General features: G+C 46.0%; 1 protein-coding gene across 6 annotated transcripts in view; it reads right to left on the bottom strand.

The window, feature by feature from the left end:
* Positions 1–17,991, bottom strand: part of ASH1L (ASH1 like histone lysine methyltransferase) — a 38,708-nt gene that overhangs the window by 6,041 nt on the left and 14,676 nt on the right. For 4 of the 6 annotated variants that reach the window (XM_062630876.1, XM_062630879.1, XM_062630880.1 and 1 more), the window contains 18 exons: positions 15,345–16,083; positions 14,215–14,394; positions 11,463–11,557; positions 8,820–8,893; positions 7,600–7,645; positions 7,284–7,392; positions 6,548–6,754; positions 5,423–5,569; positions 4,362–4,470; positions 4,016–4,177; positions 3,713–3,807; positions 3,348–3,505; positions 2,271–2,429; positions 1,757–1,811; positions 1,522–1,654; positions 1,051–1,299; positions 566–652; positions 237–327 (listed from right to left, as the gene is read on the bottom strand). In XM_062630876.1, the coding sequence (XP_062486860.1) occupies positions 237–327; positions 566–652; positions 1,051–1,299; positions 1,522–1,654; positions 1,757–1,811; positions 2,271–2,429; positions 3,348–3,505; positions 3,713–3,807; positions 4,016–4,177; positions 4,362–4,470; positions 5,423–5,569; positions 6,548–6,754; positions 7,284–7,392; positions 7,600–7,645; positions 8,820–8,893; positions 11,463–11,557; positions 14,215–14,394; positions 15,345–16,083 (2,895 nt within the window). The remainder of the gene's footprint in view (positions 1–236; positions 328–565; positions 653–1,050; positions 1,300–1,521; positions 1,655–1,756; positions 1,812–2,270; positions 2,430–3,347; positions 3,506–3,712; positions 3,808–4,015; positions 4,178–4,361; positions 4,471–5,422; positions 5,570–6,547; positions 6,755–7,283; positions 7,393–7,599; positions 7,646–8,819; positions 8,894–11,462; positions 11,558–14,214; positions 14,395–15,344; positions 16,084–17,991) is intronic. The other 2 variants (XM_062630877.1, XM_062630878.1) reach the window with 2 other exon arrangements.

Here is a 17,991-nt window from a genome sequence, read left to right as displayed (position 1 = left end):
TTGGCTCAGCATCTTCCTTCTCTGGCCAGGAGGAGAGCCCTATCTGTGCTAAAGGTAATTACGTTGCTTCATCAACCAGCCTGTGAGAACTCTTACTATGTGTCACTCCCATAATAGCAAAGAGTGCAGCTTTCTACTTGTAAGAAGATAAAAGGATTTTCAACAGGGTGATGCCAGAAATCTCTGTACGCTCTGATCTGATGGAAAGCACAGCAGCCGCCAGGGTTAGCACGTACCTTGGCGCAGCAGCAGATCATCCCGTAACAAGCAAATGTAATAGACACAGCCAGGCTGGGCATAGTGGGGACGAGGGATCATGGGCACCTCCTGGATGAAGAAAGAAAAAAGGAAGGAAATGCTGTGATGCTCACCATAATCAGTGCAAAGATGGGGCTGAAATCCTTTTGCAGAAGTAGGCAGAGAATTGGTACTTAAGGTGGTTAAACCTAAACCAAGGAAGCTACTCTATAAAGTGAGAACCCCATGCTGTTCTGGCCAGTCTCAATAATAAATATAAATGCAAGAGCTGCTTTAGTTTAGCAACGAAGAGGAGACTTTTTCTTACCCTGTTCACTGACCGAGGTTCACACTGCTCACACAAGTAGTGTTCAACATCCGAATTCACCCCCATACAGTCGCAGTGCTGCCAGACCTAGAAAACCAGATAAACCCCAGTTAGAAATTCCTGTGACAGACTGCATTGACAACTGGCATTTTCTCAAGCAAACATGGAGGAAAGCAAGCAAGCGAGCTTCCCAAAGGGAATTCAGAAGACAGACAAGATCCACATGCAACCGTGGGCCCTGAATTGTTGAAGTTAATTCTGCTCGCCAAGGACAGGAGCTGCTGATGGTCTCAGGAAGTGCTAGCTCCTCTGTAGAGAAATGCAAGTTGCATTTCTTCTGTGAAAGCAGACTTTCAGTTCCTCTGGAGAGGAAGTGAAGGTCTGCAGAAGTAATTCATGCTACCAGCTACAGGGAACCGCTAGTAAATGTTGCACTGGGCACGGAGAAGAGCACCAGGCTCTGTTTTGTGTTCCCCCTGCCTCACCATGCACTTTTCACACTGGATCATGAGTCCTTCATCTTTGTAAAGGCCACAAATGCATCTGATCACGTCCTCGTCCTTCTCGTGCCCGCTCTCCTTCTCGCAGACCGACGTCTCGCTGCTGTCAGCCTCACTTGCTGTTTCCCCCACGATCTCATCGATCTGGGCCGCTGCCTCGTGCCGGGCGCTGTAATACGCCTTCCGCAGGCGGCACACGTCGCGCCCCGTCGGGGACTTCCTCCCATAGTATTTCTGTGTGAAACCAGAGCAAAGCAACCATTAAGGTCCTTTCCAACCCAAACCAGGCTGGGATTCCATCATTCTGTCAATGTCTGCTCATCAGAAACAGATCAGCACAAGGTCTCTTCTTCTAAAACAGTTTTCTTCTCCTATTACTGTAAATCACCAAGAGCATTAAATGAGGCTACACGCCCACTGTCTCTGCAATAGCTTTAAGGCCAGAGAGAGCCTCACCTCTGCATTCCGGAAGACCTTCAGCATGTCCCCATCAAAAGCTTCCACAGTTTTGTAATAGCCAGTCAAGATCTGCTTCTCGATGGTGGCAAGGTCCAGGGGATCAGAGATCTTCTCGTAATAGTCCGCATTTCTACAATGGGAATGCATGCACAATGTCATTTTCACTAGCAAGCCGAAGCTGTGCAAATCCATTATGGAAAACTACGGGTTGCTCTGGGAAGCAAGTGCTTACTTTTTCTTTGGGGGTAGGTTCAGGAGAGGAGCTGCAAGAGCCTGCCTGGAGGAGTCTGTAACAGGAACAGAGTTCAACATTTACTTGAGTGAAACTTCAAAAGACAAGTACCTAACAACATTCCACCTAGGTTAAAAAAAGGCTCTTCTGCTATCTGAGGCAGAGGGAATTGAAATGCTTTTGCATTTCTAGAAGTTGGCTGCTGTAATGGGACTACAAGTATCGAAATGGATGATATTTCCTTGTAATTCTGTCAGCTGTACCATTTTGCTGAACCACTCAAAAAGCAACTTAAAAGATAGCAACATCTGCAGATTCTGGTGGCAGAGGAAGGGGTTGGGGATGAAGTAAAGCAATTTAAAGTCATTACTGGTAGCAGGAGAAAGGGGGGAAAAGGAAGGAAGGCTCTTTGACACCCTGAAAAAAGTGATTTTTTTCCTAGGATGTGCCATGCAGTTCATTGCTTCAGAGGCGGAGAAAGTCTTCAGGGAAGTTTCTTAAGGAGTGTTGTTACCTTCACCTTTATAGGCGATGATGCTATCACATATTTCCTTAAAGATCTGGGCTAGGCGGGCAGCGCGAGCCACCTCAATGTTCTCCTCAGCTGCAGCCAAGCGGCGTGTTCGCACGGAGCGGGCGGTCTGAAGGGCTGAGAACTGGGTCATGAACACATCTGAGAGAGGGAAAAGAGAGATCCAATCACAGCCTCCTTTCCCATCCAGCAGCTCCCTCAGTTATTAAAATGAATGTGTTTTCTAAGCTACTACAATAGTAAAAAGCTTCAGTTTCATATCCCCAGGTCAACTCTCACTGCTTCGAGCTCATCTAAATGCTTAAGCTGGTTAGCAAAGCATTTTATGTTGCTGGAACAAATACAGCATGTCACTGAATCCACCTAGAACACTTCCCAGCTTCGCCTGCACCTGACAGAGGGACCCAGTCCTGCCTGGCTGTGAAGATTATGGTCCTGCAAAGAGAGAGTGCTGTTTTTGGAGCAGGAGTTTTGTCCCGCTCCCATAGCTGCACGCCAAAAAGCTTTGTTCTCTAAAGGCCTGAATGCCACTGAATTATGAGGATAAATGACAACTGTCAAAGTCAGCACAACTGTTTCTGGGGACACAGAATGCAGTAAAGAGCCCTTCTCTGTGAGGGTCCAGTCATGGAAGATGTTAAATATCATCCTCCTCTTCTGATAAACCACTCCTGATGCAACACGAGACAGGACAACTTCTACCAGGACTGAGACAACAGGGCTGCTGGAGGAACAGAAACGGATCCAGCAACCCCACCTACGGGTCAGAGGGTCCAAAATTCTCATCCTTAAGCAAACAGCATGAAGTGTTTCAGAGGAAACTGCAGAATCCCATTATGCAGAAACCCCACTGAAACAGCGAAAGGGCTTCTGTCTTACCCTGCTATGTAAAGATAAAGGCATTCATACACAAACATGTATGTAGGTATTTTTCTCTGTATAGCATTCTCTGTACGTGCTATAAACTTGTAGTAACTCTACATTTGATTTATACACAGAGCTTAAACTTCTCACATAGGTTCTCAAAGCAGCAACCTGAGGAACCTGTGCTGGCCTCACCAGATTTGATGTTCCCATCATCCCGACAGATCCCGTTCCAGCGGTTGTACAGTGATGTGCTGTGGATATTGTCACTGACGTGCTTCACTTCCTCTTGCTTCTGTCGAATCTTTTCCCAGTTTCGTACCAAAAATACATGGTGTTTCAGCACAAAATTCCTATGGGAGTTAGGAAAGCATTCAAGAATCACCTTCCTACTGTAAAACCCATTCCTTCTCTCCTCAGTGGAGAGGAATTCCACCCCAGCTGCTTAAAGGAGAACTAAGAACTGCTTACTCAGGCATTTCATGAGGCCCTGTCTCACAGAAACAACATCTGCACAAGGCTCCATCTCTGAGGAGAATCCCACTGAAAGAATTCCTCACCTTTCCCTGTTCGACATGGGCTTCATCTGCAGCTGTGGCGTCAGCCTTGTTGGTGCGTTCACACTTTCACTGGGCTCCTCTGGGATGTGACCCCTCTGGAAAACACATCATTCTGATAGACAGGAAAAACTGTGCCAAGAACTTGGCAAAGCACTAGAAGCAGCTGCTGAGACAGGACCTGCACTATTTCTCTATAGCATTTCTCTGAAGTTTAAAATACACAAATACAGGGTTTTTTGCCCTGACGGCATGAACCCACTTCCTATCCTTTATTCACATAAAAAAGCTGGGTTTACTACTTACTCTCTTCTTTAGTTTGTGCTTTGACTTCCTTTTCTCTTTTGACCGTCCAGGCCTTCTGTGGGTGCTCACAGGCTGATTGCTTTTGCTTGAAAGCCCATTCATTCGCTGACTTTTACCCCCGATTATGCCTCTGCATTTGTCAAAACCACACTTGCAGAGTTGCTTTGAAAAAGAAAATAGAAATACCCTTTGAAAATAACCCCCAGAACATGTAGGTTCTCTCTCAGTATTCTACAGAACCTGCTGTGTCAAATACAACACAAAAGCTTTGGTCAAGCGACCTTCATCTTGACACAACTGTTTGTCCTGGCTGAGTTTTCTCAGGGCTTTCCACTGGGAGCCTTACCTGTTTTTCAACATTAAAGGAATGAAAATTGTAGTCATAAGTCAGTTCAGTACCAGCAGGCATGTCTTTAAGTGCGTACAATCCAATCCTGTAAACACCATTCACAGACCTGCAGGGAAAACACAAGGAGAGATTCCCAAGAATTAAAAAGAAAAGGCTTTGTCCACATAGTGGAAGAGTTAAGAGACAGGAAGCAACCCTTCTGCTCTGCCCTGCATTATGCTGCTTCTTCATTCGTGCTATTCTTTTGTTTCTCTCTTGCAACAAACTTTGGTGGCCAAAAAAGTGAATCCTGGATTTATAGAAAGGGGGAAGCTGTGCTTCAAATAGAGAAGCTCCAAATTATACTGGCTGTTGTGGCAGACCTGCTTCTCAACCATCAAGATTCAGGCCCTCCCCTTAAATCAAAAGCTTACCTTGACCATCAGACCTCATTTCACAACACACACTAAAGCGAGCTGCCTCTCCAATACCTTTACTTTTTTTGTGCTGGATTTTCCAGTGTAGGACTCGATTCCTATTGCTGAAATCCACTAGAATTAGCTGGGAATCACCAGCTTCTCTGCCACCACCTTATCACAGCCATCTGCCACTTCACTCTACGTTATTCCCTACAGGTTTCTCAGAAGTGCTTCCTACTAGTCTGGCGCTGGCTTGCTTCTGATAACAGAGTACTGATAGGACACGGGGTTTGCTGAAATCAGACTACTTCCCTCTTTGCTTGCTTTAAAAAAAGAGTATTTGAAGTGAAGGAACGAAAAGACACGCAGAGATTATTTTTGGCATTACCCAGGCTTCAAAATGTGGAGCAGATTAACAGTATGACAAACAACGTTGGGTTTGCCTTGCCAGTAAACTTAGATCCTGCCTCCAAAATGTCCAATGCTTGAACACATTACATCACTCGTCTTGTGCAACGCAAGCATCATAGAAATGTTATTTACAGTGTTCAGCTTGATTCCCCTCCCTATTTTTAGACGAGATTCTCTTGATGCTCTGGTTATCTACATGTTAGTCACTGCCATCCCCGTCTTCCAGTAAACACAAAATGTTTCTCTTACCATTTCTGCATCTCACAGTTAGGATTACAGCTGTGGTTGATAAAACGAGCCTCATTGCCCATACGATAACTATCTATCACCATTCCACTGTCTAAATTCAGGCAGTAATGATCACTGTGATTATGGTACTGTTCAATCATCCGGTTCCTAGGAAGCAACACAGGAAAGTTATTTGTGATTCTGCTTGTTGCTGCAAAACAGGGAGTAACAAAGTCACAGAGCATTTGGGAATTCTGAGAGAGGGTTTGGAAGGAAAAGCAATGATCATCTTTGATTTTATAGAACCATACACCTCGAGATGGAGGAAAACCATTTTTATACCTATTTTTATAAGTCAAGGCCACTGACAGAGCTTGCATTAGAATTTAGAAATTTGCTCTTCTGGAATGCTCCCTTTTGGGTTCTGCAGATTATTTGTCTACATTTCATGGTGATAACCTGTGTATGGAAGAGAAAATGCAAGTATACATTCTTTGGTGTGTATCTGTATGCATGTGAACAACAATCAGCTTCTTTCATTAGCTGGGACTGGACACAATTGCTGGGTTGACATCCATGGATTACAGCTTCCTCTTTTTAGCAAGAGAGCAACAAGAGTCAGTTGTGTTAGCAGGTATTTCTGCATGAGAAGATTGCATCTGTCTTCTGACGAGTCTCTAAGAGCAAGTATGTCCCTCCAATCTCAATTGTCCTGTGATGCCATGGAGTTAAAAGACTACATTCATTATTAATGCTCCCACTTGTTCTTTCTCACACCTATCTGCAGAAGCTGAACCACCCTTCCTGCTCCATTCTGCCCCTCAGTTCTATCTTGCACAGTTCAAATCCTGCACAGTCCTCATCATGACACAAAATTCACATGCACTTGTAGCATTTGGCATTTCTAGAGCAGATGTGGCAGATGATGCATTCCAAACACTAACCATGCCTCTCTATTTGACTGAGAAACACTTGGTGGATCAAAAGAGCTGAACTCTAGGCCTTCCTTCTGGTGGCTGTGACCAGAAAGGCATTCTTTCCCCACCTCCTCTCCCCTTTGTTTCTAAGGGTTTCCCAGCAATGATAATAGATGCTAAAGTCATTTATTGAGCCTCCCATGCTAAAGCAGCAAATAAATATTTCTACCTGAATTCTTGCTCACTAACAACTTCTCCCAGATATTCAATGATAAACTGTCCTGCTTTCAGGGGTTCTTTGGTACGAATACCCCATCCTTTCTCCTCAGCCCGGAACCTCTCCAGGCACTGCACCCATTCATGCCTCTGTATCCGCTGATTGCAGCACTGGTCACCACAAGGGCATGTGTTTGGTGAACACTCCGCAAAGATCATCCTAAAATAGAAAGCAAGGAAGTTAAAGGAAGGTGCATGGCCTACTTTTACATCTATCACACAAAGGGCAAAAGAAATGCCTTTGTTAAACACAAGTTACTACAGAATCCCAGCCTGCTTCAGGTTGGAAGGGACCTTAAAGTTCATCCAGGTCCAACCCCCTGCATGGGCAAGGACACCTTCCACTAGAGCAGGTTGCTCCAAGCCCTGTCCAACCTGGCCCTGAACACTGCCAGGGATGGGGCAGCCACAAAGAACTAAAATGCTTCTTGTTATCAAGGGATAATTCACACAGAGATTCACAGCCTCCCACTGCTATTCAAAGATCAAACTGGAGCTTTTAAAGGCATCTTTCCTCTGAAGAAAGAAGTGGGGGAGCATACGTGCAGCAGGTTACCCTATATGCTCTGGAACAAGACTTTAATTTCTGGGGTTGCATCCAGCACAACTCTTTTCTTAAGCTGTTATTAATTGATGTGGAATACTACATTTATTGAAACTGCCTTCTCATCACTCAACCTCTTTCTAACCTGTTGAGACAGTCCTCCACACAGCCCTTCCCGTTGTCATCATCTGGCTTCTTGCAATTGCAGGTGGTGGCCTCATAGCCAGAGAGAGGTTTGACATCCACATAGACGTCTGGAGAGGAAAGAAAACAACAAAAAACAAACCCAAACAGGGAAAAGAATTCTTTCCAGGTGAAGAGCAGAGTGATTTCTCTACAAGACTTTCATTCCAATTCCACAAAGCAAAAAGGAGATGGAAGCATCATTGGGAGGATGAAGAGCGTGACAGACAGGAGGGGTGGCAGAAACGAACACACTTGAATAATAAGATTTTACTTACTAGAACGGATTTTTTTATACAGTGGGACATCTGGCTTTTTATACAACTAAAAGGAAGAGAAAGAAAATGTTAATACACTGCAGAAGTGCTTCTGTTAGTCAAAAGAATCAAGGGAATTGTGTTCTGTACAGAGGGAAGCTTTGTAATCCCTACAAAATGCAGCTGCATTCTCTTCTTTAGGCTCAGACTACATTAGCAAATAGGTCAAAACAAGTACCTGGGTAACAGAACTCAGGCTAAAGGAGTTAGCTGAGCATTCTGCCTAACATAGAGTTTATCCTTCCCATACTCTGAACACAGCAGTATGGATCATGAGGCCAGACTAAACTGAGCAAAGCATGTAACCTGCACAAGCACTGTACAAACAAAACTGCTCTGGAAGGGGTTCCCAAATTCTAGGAAGAGACAGAAAATGTCAAGGAAATAGATCACACGTGTATTATTTATGTAACATTGAAGAGATAAGATAGGCAGATGTAAGTCACCTTCAATACATGGCAAGAAGCCGAAATGTCAACCAGGAGCATTACCTGAAGATTCAATTTTAGTGGCATTACACAGAGTAGCTGGAGCCACAGCCACCTGGGGATTTGTCTTGCTCATTTACAAGCTAAGTTACATGTCACTGAACGCTCTCTTGCTGTAAAGCTGGGGACAGATTTACTCTCCAGCCTCAAATCCTGTGTTCAATCACTTGGTGGAAACTTCTCAGGGAGAAAACAAAATAGTCCTATTTTTAGGCTTGCCCATATTTAAAGCTCTTTCCGAAGAATGAGGCTGTGAACGAGTTTCTCTTCTCTCCTCAGCATGAAAATCTCAGCTTGCAAGTGAAAAATAAATTCCACTCTGCTGGGACTGATCCAAGAAAAATAAGGGCTGAGATTTCTCAGTGCTGCTGGCAGCACATCTGAATTCTCCCGAGGCGTGTCTAAAACAAGATCACTGCAGAGAGCAGCCACACACCAAAATAAGAGTCTGCTCCAAAAGGAACGACTTTTTGCAGCAGAAACCCCTGGGATTGCTATTTTGCAAGAGAGGGAATAATGGAAATTATTGCTATTAAATACATATGCAAATCCTTTTCTTCCTCAGAGAGTGGCAGCCTCAGGAGCATTCACCAACACACGGGGTACAGAAACAGTTTCATGCAGGAGTCAACGCTATCTTCTTTCTAAGACTTGATGGCAATCTTGGCAACCCAGGAACTTTTTATCTTGTACCTGATTGTGTTTCCACTGCCAGAGGATGTCGTAAGGCAGCTGGAAGTCGATCCTCTTCTGTCTGAGATACTTTCCTGAAACAAAAAAGGTTTGTCAGTGGCACACACTCAGCTTCCCCTATCCCCAAGGGGAAACTGAGCCGCCCCCAGGCACCGGGCCAGCTCCCGATAGGGCCTCTCCACACTGGAAAGGCCAAGAGGCAGAAGAGCAGAATCCTCCCAGAACATTTTGTTTGTCTGGCAAGCCCAGGGAAGAGCCCTGCACAAGGTTCCCTCCTGCATTCTACCCTCTCAGTTTGAACCTTTCCTGCCAGAGAGGAAACTGCTGCCTTAGACAGGAGATGCCTGGTGAGGTCGGCGCAGAGGGAGCTGCCCTCTGCATTGATGATGGTGTTACAGATGCCACCAAACTCCAGCAGTCACAGTTCAACTCCCAAGAGCAGTGCCAGGAACCTGCTGGGGTCACTGAACCTGAGCTACACGGCGGACAAGAGCAAATAAGTGACAACATGAATTCAACTTTGTGCCTCACGGTGGCTTCTGGGCAGGAATCTCACAGCTGACGCCTTCTGCACCCACATGAACGCAGTGATGTGGCACAGAGACCAAATCTGCCTGCACCATTCATGCAAGCTGGTAAATCACAACCTTGTACTCAAAGAAACCAAACAGTATCCAAGCCTGCTTCTATGACCTTCACAAAGAGAGACTTAAGAACAAACTCAGACTTGGCAAACACACCCCTAAATGTTCTGGAAAGACTTCAAGCTGGTCTATGTTTTCAGCAGCAACTGACATTGCTTTCAGGAAGGAGTTACTACTCCCAGTGCAGATCTAGACTACTCCGAAACTTACTGTCACCCTGAAGCCTTCCCCAAAAGAGGGACACTGACCCGTTACGCTTTGTTAACATGGGACCTGAGGCCTGGCACAGGCACTGGGTTAGTTCTGGCCAAGCTTAAAAGGTTCTCTCATCATTTTGCTTTTGGACAAGGGCCTGTAAGGACAGGCCAAGGGGAATGGCTTTAACCTGCCCGAGGGGAGACTGAGATGAGCTCTTGGGCAGAAGCTCTTCCCTGTGAGGGTGCTGAGGCGCTGGCACAGGGTGCCCAGAGAAGCTGTGGCTGCCCCATCCCTGGCAGTGTTCAAGGCCAGGTTGGACACAGGGGCTTGGAGCAAGCTGCTCCAGTGGAAGGGGACCCTGCCCATGCCAGGGGTTGGAGCTGGAGGAGCTTTAAGGTCCCTTCAACCCAAACCAGGCTGGGATTCTGTGAATACTGTGTCCGAGAACTGAAGTGAGGAGGGACCAAGGATGAGGTGTCAGCCCCATGTCTGATTTTCCCAGCTTTTCTGAATGTTAACAAGTGCCTTTCCCACCCCTCCAGCTGGAAGGGGTCTCATGTACATTCACACACATGCCCTCACCACTGGAAAATAACAACTGTAATGTTTTCCTTCCAATTTACCCCTCAATTACTCCCCATTTTCAATGCTGTATTCACCCATTGCAGGTTCCAGGAAAGAGCTAAATCTGCTGGGAATTTGCTTTCACATCTATGACCTCAGCAGCGAAACAAAAGGCTCTTTCAGGTGCCCTGGCACCGTGCCTGGATGCATGGAATGTCCCTCCAGCCCTGTCAAGTGGGCACTAGTGCAGTCATCTGGCAGAGAGCTTAACCTGGGAGCTCTGCAGTTAAACCACTCTGCAGCTACCTGATATAGAGTAACCGAAGCAGCTTTAACATCAGAGCAGGAGCTTGTTTGTGTCTGCTATACAATCAACCACGGGGTCAGGGCCTTGGGAAGAGAGAACAGGAGCATCCTGACAGATGGTTCGGTCACACGTCACTTCTATGACCCAATTTCAAGAGGAACTGAGAAAGGTCATGGGTTTGAGGATTTAAATTAACACCTTCATGCCTGCATTTGCAGTTACTGCTTCAGCCAGAGCTGCCCAGCTCCTCACTGCCACCACCTCCCTGTGAAAAGTCCCCATTGGGCAAGAAGCAAGAGTTCAGTTCAAGAAGACAAACCAATGACCTCTGGCACTGGATGGGACAAGTATTCCCCCTGAATAATATGAAATTTCCCAAACTAGCCCAGTCTGGTGGAGCAGATTTGTGAGTTTCAATCTGGAACTCTGAGTTCTACCTGCTCGTGCCACAGGTTATGGCACAAAGAGAAGCCCTAAGCCTCATTTATGTTCTACCCAAGGCCTCGAAGTCTATTAAATCCCCAATACTGCCTGCTTAGTTTTTGAGATTTAACGAATGCTTATAGTAGTGTCTGGCTATTCTACTGTAAGATGAGTTTGAAAAGGAAACTATTTATTGTACTGCATTTAAGCAAAAGTATTCTGGAGTTAAACCAGGCTTGAAACTGGTTCTTTCTAATGGTAAACAAAACCTGAGAACACAGTTCATGCAGCAAGGGAATAAAACAGCCTTCTGAGTCAAGCTTTTGCACTGCAGGACACAGGCGGAGGAGTGTGACCTTTGGCAAAGCTCCTGTGCTGCAAGCCAGGAGTAACCTGGCAAGGGGCTTCAAGAAGAAAGGAAAAAGGGAGACTGTGCTCCAGAGTACTCCCATGTCACCTAAGTGTGACAGCTGTTCCCAACAACGCAAACACACATGAAGTACCCACCGACGTGAATAGGGGCTGGAAACAACCCGTGCTCGTGCTCTCCAGGAGTGTACTCCAGCTTTTCTTTCTTCAGTTGGATGAGGCGGCTCTTGGGACTGTGGAGAACAGTGACAAAACCCCATCAGGATGAGGAGCAGTCATTTGCAACCCCCATCTTTCCCGGCTGAATTGTGGCCCAAACGTTCAGAACACCAGGCAAGAGAATAACAACTGAAATGGAGAAGCTTTAAGGTCCCTTCAACCCAAACCACGATTATGAAGAGGGAATGGGAAGGTATTTTGCAAAGGCAGTGTGTGAGCCTCCATTTCCAAGAGGCAAATCCTTAAACCAAGGGCATGGAAAGAAAGGAAAAACATTCAGTGGAAAGGTGACTTAATTCGAGCCAAATGTGCACCTTTTAACACCCACATATTCGCTGTAAGGGAAGCCAATGGAAAAATAGATGATGGTAAATAAGCTGCAAGGAGGAAAGCAGAGTGGAAAGGAAATGCAGAAGGCAATTATCTAAACCCACAAATAGCACATGAATTCCTTCAGGCTCTGCAGACACACCCGTGTCAGAGCCAGCCACAAAGAACACTGGGGAAAGCACCTACACTGGTCCCCTCCTAAACACAGCAGTGAAGTATTGTCAGAGGCATGTAAAAACCCCTGTGACAAATCAGTGTGCCAAACAAAGGCTGCCACCACTTCAGGGACTTCAGAGGCAAAGGCTGAGATGCCAAAATAAAGCCCTTCATTAAAAGGAAAGGAATAAACTGCATCGAGTATGAATGCATCGAGTACGATCTTAAGGTCCTTTCCAACCCTAACTATTCTATGATTCTATGAACCAGACACAGTTCTAGAAAACACCAGCACTGCAAAAAGCACCTCATGAATTAAAAAAGGCCTCTCCACACTAGCAGTAAAAGGTCTGTATTAGCAGGTCCACATGTTCCCACTGGGAAGGCAAGGAGCTATTTTAGGCTGGGGTTTCTCAGCAGGCAAGAAAGGTTCTGCTTTTGTGTTCAGCTACTATCTTTATGAGACCTCTCGTTGCACTTTGCTGCTAGCCTTGGAGAACCTTAAATTCAGAGCCTAAGTGGTACTAACATGATCCTGACCAGCTCCACAGGAGGTTTCCACCCACATCTCTGCTCATGGAGCCCAGAGACCCATTTACACTCAGTCCCTGCCTGGCCGATGTAGTGTGGGTGCACCCACCTCCAGCTCAACCACAGCCGTGGGAGCTGTGGATCTGGTGGTGGCTGAGCCATGCTCTGGCTTCCTGGCTTGAGCCTGGACCTCCTTGGCCATGATGGACTGTGTCTGACCCTGGTTACCATCACCAAACCCGATCCTGACCTGCAGAGTGACTTCCACCTTTAACCTTGGCCTGCCTTGTCACCACAGACTGCTCTGGCAAACAGGATTCCTGCTGGGTACCACTGCCCAGGCTGTGTGAGTGCCACGTGTGGGGCTGTGCCCATGACAGCAGGTTTCCTTTCCTACTGCTGCTCCTGTCAGTTTTTAACTAAGCTGGAACACTTGCCAGCCAGATCCACCTTGCTGCAGATGGTGCAGAAACAGGAATTCCCAGGGCTAAACCCAAGTCCTTGCAGCCTCCCAGGATCAAGGACAAGTACCCTGGCTCATTTTCACACCATGCTCTTTAAGATGTTTCCCTCTGTAAGCAGATATAATGATTCCTGCAGCTGAAAAGCAAAAGATCTCTCCTGAGAATACGGAGTGGATTTGCTGGATACAGGGATTAACACTTAACTGTACCATCACTAGAGGGTGCCCTACGATTAGAGTTGCATTTTTGTTCTCAACCAAGATCCTGTTTTCAGACTCTTACAGCAGGGAGTGATATATATTCTGGGCTAACAACATTACCTTCTGCTCTCCTCTTGCACTGGCAAATGTCTGACTGTGCAGGAGAGCTGGAACAGCAAGTTAAATCACTAGAAAATGGAATTACAACCAAGTGACTCTTGTTCTGCTGATTTAGTTTGCTGAACTAACTTAGTGAGGAAGTGACGCAGCGCTACCATGAAAGGATGGTGGGATCAACCCTTCAAGCTGCAGCTTGCTGTAAGACAAGACACCTGAATCGAGATGGCCATAGCTGTCCTTGCCATCTCCATGCCTTGCTTTAGTATCAGTGTTCAAACAAGCCTGCAGAGTAATTCAGACTCTGTAGGGAGGATCTGCTTCCCTGGTAGGGCAAAGATTCCTCAGAGTTCTTAAGCAGCTTATCACAAACATCAGGACCAGTGCAAGGAAAGAACTCAGCATGGGAAGCAGCAGGCAAAGGGAAAGACCAAATCAGACCTCTTTAAGCTTTGAGGGAAGTACAACACAAAGTGCATCTGAAATTCTCTCACCCAAAAGATAACCAGTTGTCATCATTCAGCCAATACAAAGAGAAACCTAATGGCTCCTTTTATGTGGACACTGTCCTCAGGACCCGAGCACCTCAAGCTCCCCCAGAACTTTTGCTGCCATCAGCATTAGGACTGTTGATTGAAGCTCTCTTACCTTCTTCATCTGAACCACTTTCAGATTGCTTGAGGCTGCTTTCTGACTGGGGTTATATTTTAAATCTTCAGACTCTGAGAATTATCATGCATGTAATTTTTCACAGCCTTGAATTAAGTTGATGGTTTTATTTCAGCTACTCAGTAGTGGCAGCTCTGTATGGTTCTAGGTGAAAGGAGACAGTTTCCACTGGGATAGCAGCAGCGTGTCAGTGGTGTTACTTACTCTGTGGTTTTGTACACATCAGAGTAGAGCCCTGCCTTCTGGTACTTCTTCTTTGGGGGTCGAGGGGCTTTTTTCTCGCGCTGGGCTAGAGCTGGCAAAGGCTGCTCAGTGTTTTCAGGTCCAGGTGGTTTCCCAAGGGCATCCTGTGGACTGGGAGGTTCGGCTGCTGGCTCAGAGAAACTGGAAGGGAAAGGAAAGACTGAAGACTCTCCCACCAGAGCTCATTATTCCTCTCTAGAACCTGGTCAGCAGAAAAAGCAACGCCCCTGTTCCTGAGTTAGCAGATGTCACTGCTAGTGACAAGAAGGCAATTCAATGATCACGATCAAGAAGTGGTTAAGCACAATCATAAGAAATGTAGGATCTTTTTATAGTAGTGTTACTAATAATTACACGAAGAATGCTGTTTGTACTCGTAACATTTATCCCTTGGCGTCTCAGCTGAGTAATGTAGAAGGTTCCAGACACAGTCTGTGAATCTAAGTGCCTACATTACAGTATTCATTCTTGAAACACAAATAGGGGGTTATTCTTCAGCACTATTCTGAAAACACACAAAGGAAGACTTATGGAAGAGTTTGGTCTGTTTGTATTGATGGTTTTGGGGATAAGCATGTGAAAATTAGACCAGGAGGTGTGATCCTTTACTAGCCACTGATTGCAGAGGTGCCCACCTTAACTCCTCCTTGCTGCTTGGTTTTATTTGTTACTTGCTGTATATCAACGGATCTCACCTTATGTTCTGTACCACTCTAAGATTCCCATGGTGCACATAACTCTTTCAATTCCTTTTTCCAACAGGATGAAGGAACAATCTCTGCTATGGTACCTCATCAGTAAATTCGTTACCAACTCACTAAAGTATTCTTCACCAAGACAACCACAAAGCTTGCTTCACTTGAGACACAAGCACAAAACCAACAGGTTTAGATTACCTGAGATTCCACCACGGGGTGTTCAGTAACTTAGGAAGATCCTAAAGCATACTTAACACTGAACATGTGAGTTTCCTCTACACTGAAAAGCAAATGTAACAAGCAGAGCTCCTTCCAGTAGGATCCTTTCATGGCCTGAGGTGATATAAAATCAACAATGACTATTCTGATGGCACAAAACTGTAAGGGAATTACCTCTTATTGCTCTCCTGCTCATCTTCTGGCAAAGGCTTTTGGCGTTTCCTGGCCTGTTCCTCTGCAAGCCACCTCTTCCTCTTCCAGCCTTTCCGGTGATCTGTATTCAGATTCACACTCTGCACCACAGCTTCAATCACGTCTGTGATGGTATCAGGTCCCAGGTGTAAGGGGCTGCTGCTTTCTTCTCTCTTCTCCAGCTCCTGGCTCACCAGTCGAGCTGCCTGGAAAGCCTGCATTGAGACGACAGCCTGGAGCGGGTACTTTCGAGGCCTCCCTGGCCTGCGCTTCACAAAGTTATTCCCTGTCCGTGCCTGCCTCTGCAGCTTTTTGGCTTTCAGGATCTTATTGACATGGTCCAGATTTTTTTTTGTTGCCAAGATCTTGTTATAATTGCACATTTTCCTGGCTTGTCGCTGCATGGCTTCAACCACGCTCCTCTTGAGGTGCCGTGGGGAGTAGCTCTTGGGTAGCCTGTCGGACAGAAGCGAGATGCTGTCGCTGCAGGAGCTGCTGGGAATTGCTGGAGCTCCAAGGCTGTCCTGCTTCCCCAGCCCTCTCTCCCTGGTGTGGTTTCGAGCAGGACTAGCTGATGGTGGAACAGACACATTTGCCATGACTGCTTCTAAGGTTTTGTCCAAAGCAGCCTGGCCTTCGTGCTGCGCCATGCGCTGCAGCAAGGTATCCACTGGATCCTCAGTACTTGCCAGCCTTCCTCCCCGGGCAGGTACTCCCATCACTGAAACACAAATACACACACACTGAGAGACCTGAGATATAACCAGATGAGCTTGGAATGAAAACAGAATAGCTGGGTAGGCTGACAGGCTTTTATATCCTCTCATTGCTCAGAGCACTGAACGAGAAGACACCAATCTCTGGAACACAAGTTCCAATAGGGAGGGGACCCAGTGAAGCAGAAATGGAAAACCTACATTTTACATCAGCTTTAACACAATTATTTTCTCTTTATTCACACACAGTCCCCATTTCTTAGAGCTGCAGAAAAAGAGGGTTTTCAGGTCCACCATATAGATTATGCTGTATCAAAAAGGGGTCTGTTCCAAACCAAGAGCTTCCCGAAGCTGGTTCTTCGCGATGGCATTTAATCAGAAGCAGCCCTGGTTCTTCTGGAATAAAACGGATGCTGCCTTCCCCTAAACAGCTCACAATTGCACATTAACATTTACAACAGAATGTTACTGCTCCTTGGGGCCAGTTATTTACATTAGATCTACTTAAAGCAGTGGGTCTGAGGCTCCAGACTGAAGAGCACATGCTACTGCAAAGGTAAGGGGAAGGCAACAGAATGTTCCTATAAAAGGGTTTGACAGGAGTGAGATGATGCATTGGCTGACAAGAGAAAGCACAAACAACTTCAGAGAGTGCACAGCTTAAACGAGGAAGTTTTAAATCCTAAAATCCTCCTGTGAACAACATTCTTCCTACGGGTTGGAAAAGGAACGCAGAAACATACTTATTTGTCAGGTCAGTGCTGTAAGCACTTGGAAAACCCAGGAACCCGAGCAGCTCTGGGAGAAGAGGGAGGATTTACACGTCCAGCTTTCATTCTGAGATGAAATAAAGAGAATCTACCCTTGGTTTTCTTCTGGCCTTAAATATACGTGAGGATGGAGCTGAGGGTTCCTCACAGAAACACCACCCGTTTAGCACAGTGAGCTCTATAAAGAGCTGCCCCATCCAACGATAACCAAACTCTCCAACACGTTTGGGCACCAAGTCTAATGGATGCTCTTAAACTAGTGCTTCTGCTTGGAACCTGATCCAAAAGGCTGGGACAACTGAAGGCTGTGATCCCCAAACCAGCTGCAGCCCTGGTGAGGCACACTCGCAGCCCTCAGAAACAAAGCAGCTCTCTGACAAACACACTGAAATCCCACATGCATTCCAGATCCATGGAAATCCTAACAAAGACTCATCTTTTCAGCCGCATCATCAGTTCAATGACTTTGAAGTTGATAAACTTGTGATTCCTTCCATTCCTCTGCTCTCCTGCACAAAATCTGCCTGCACTTTTAACACCTTCCTATCCACAGACGTACTCTGCCTGCAGCTGCCCCTTTAAAATGAGCAGAAGTACGTTAACAGGACAGACAGCAAAAGAGAAAACACTTCCTCACTGTGAGGACTTTCTTTAGCAGATGCTGATTAAAGCATCTGTTACAACTATCTGTTTAAAGGGAGAAGGAAACAGCAGGTTTGGCACATTCATCCTATATGGAAATCATAACTAGTTCCGGAAGCACCAAGCCTTAGGACATTCACTACAAACTGGTGTCTAAGAATGTCTGAATTGTGCCAACAGGACCTCTTTGCAAAAGCAAGCTCAAAACACACGAGGACTACCTTGCCCTAGGGTCATTCACGACTGGGATGAGCTGCCTGTCATCCTCCATCACTTCAGCAGGATTCTCACATGCTACCAAGAGAACATAAGAGCAGAGCCCACCCTGATACTAACAGTTACCTACCCAAGAGTAGAAAACTGCTTTCAGAGCAGCCCGGAAGTCAAGCTCTTCCCCATGGAGGAATTAACCTATTCATCTAATCTGCTGATTAACCGGAGTGTCACAGGTCTTGCTAGCATTAAAGCACTGAGCTTCATAAAGACTAAGTGAGGAGCCAG

This window comes from Pezoporus occidentalis, unplaced genomic scaffold, assembly GCF_034315485.1.
Source record: "Pezoporus occidentalis ecotype Australia unplaced genomic scaffold, CSIRO_AGI_Poc_V1 ctg360, whole genome shotgun sequence".
Taxonomy (NCBI): domain Eukaryota; kingdom Metazoa; phylum Chordata; class Aves; order Psittaciformes; family Psittacidae; genus Pezoporus; species Pezoporus occidentalis.
The sequence above is the reverse complement of the archived record's forward strand: the minus strand, read 5'-3'. Positions and strand labels throughout refer to the sequence as shown.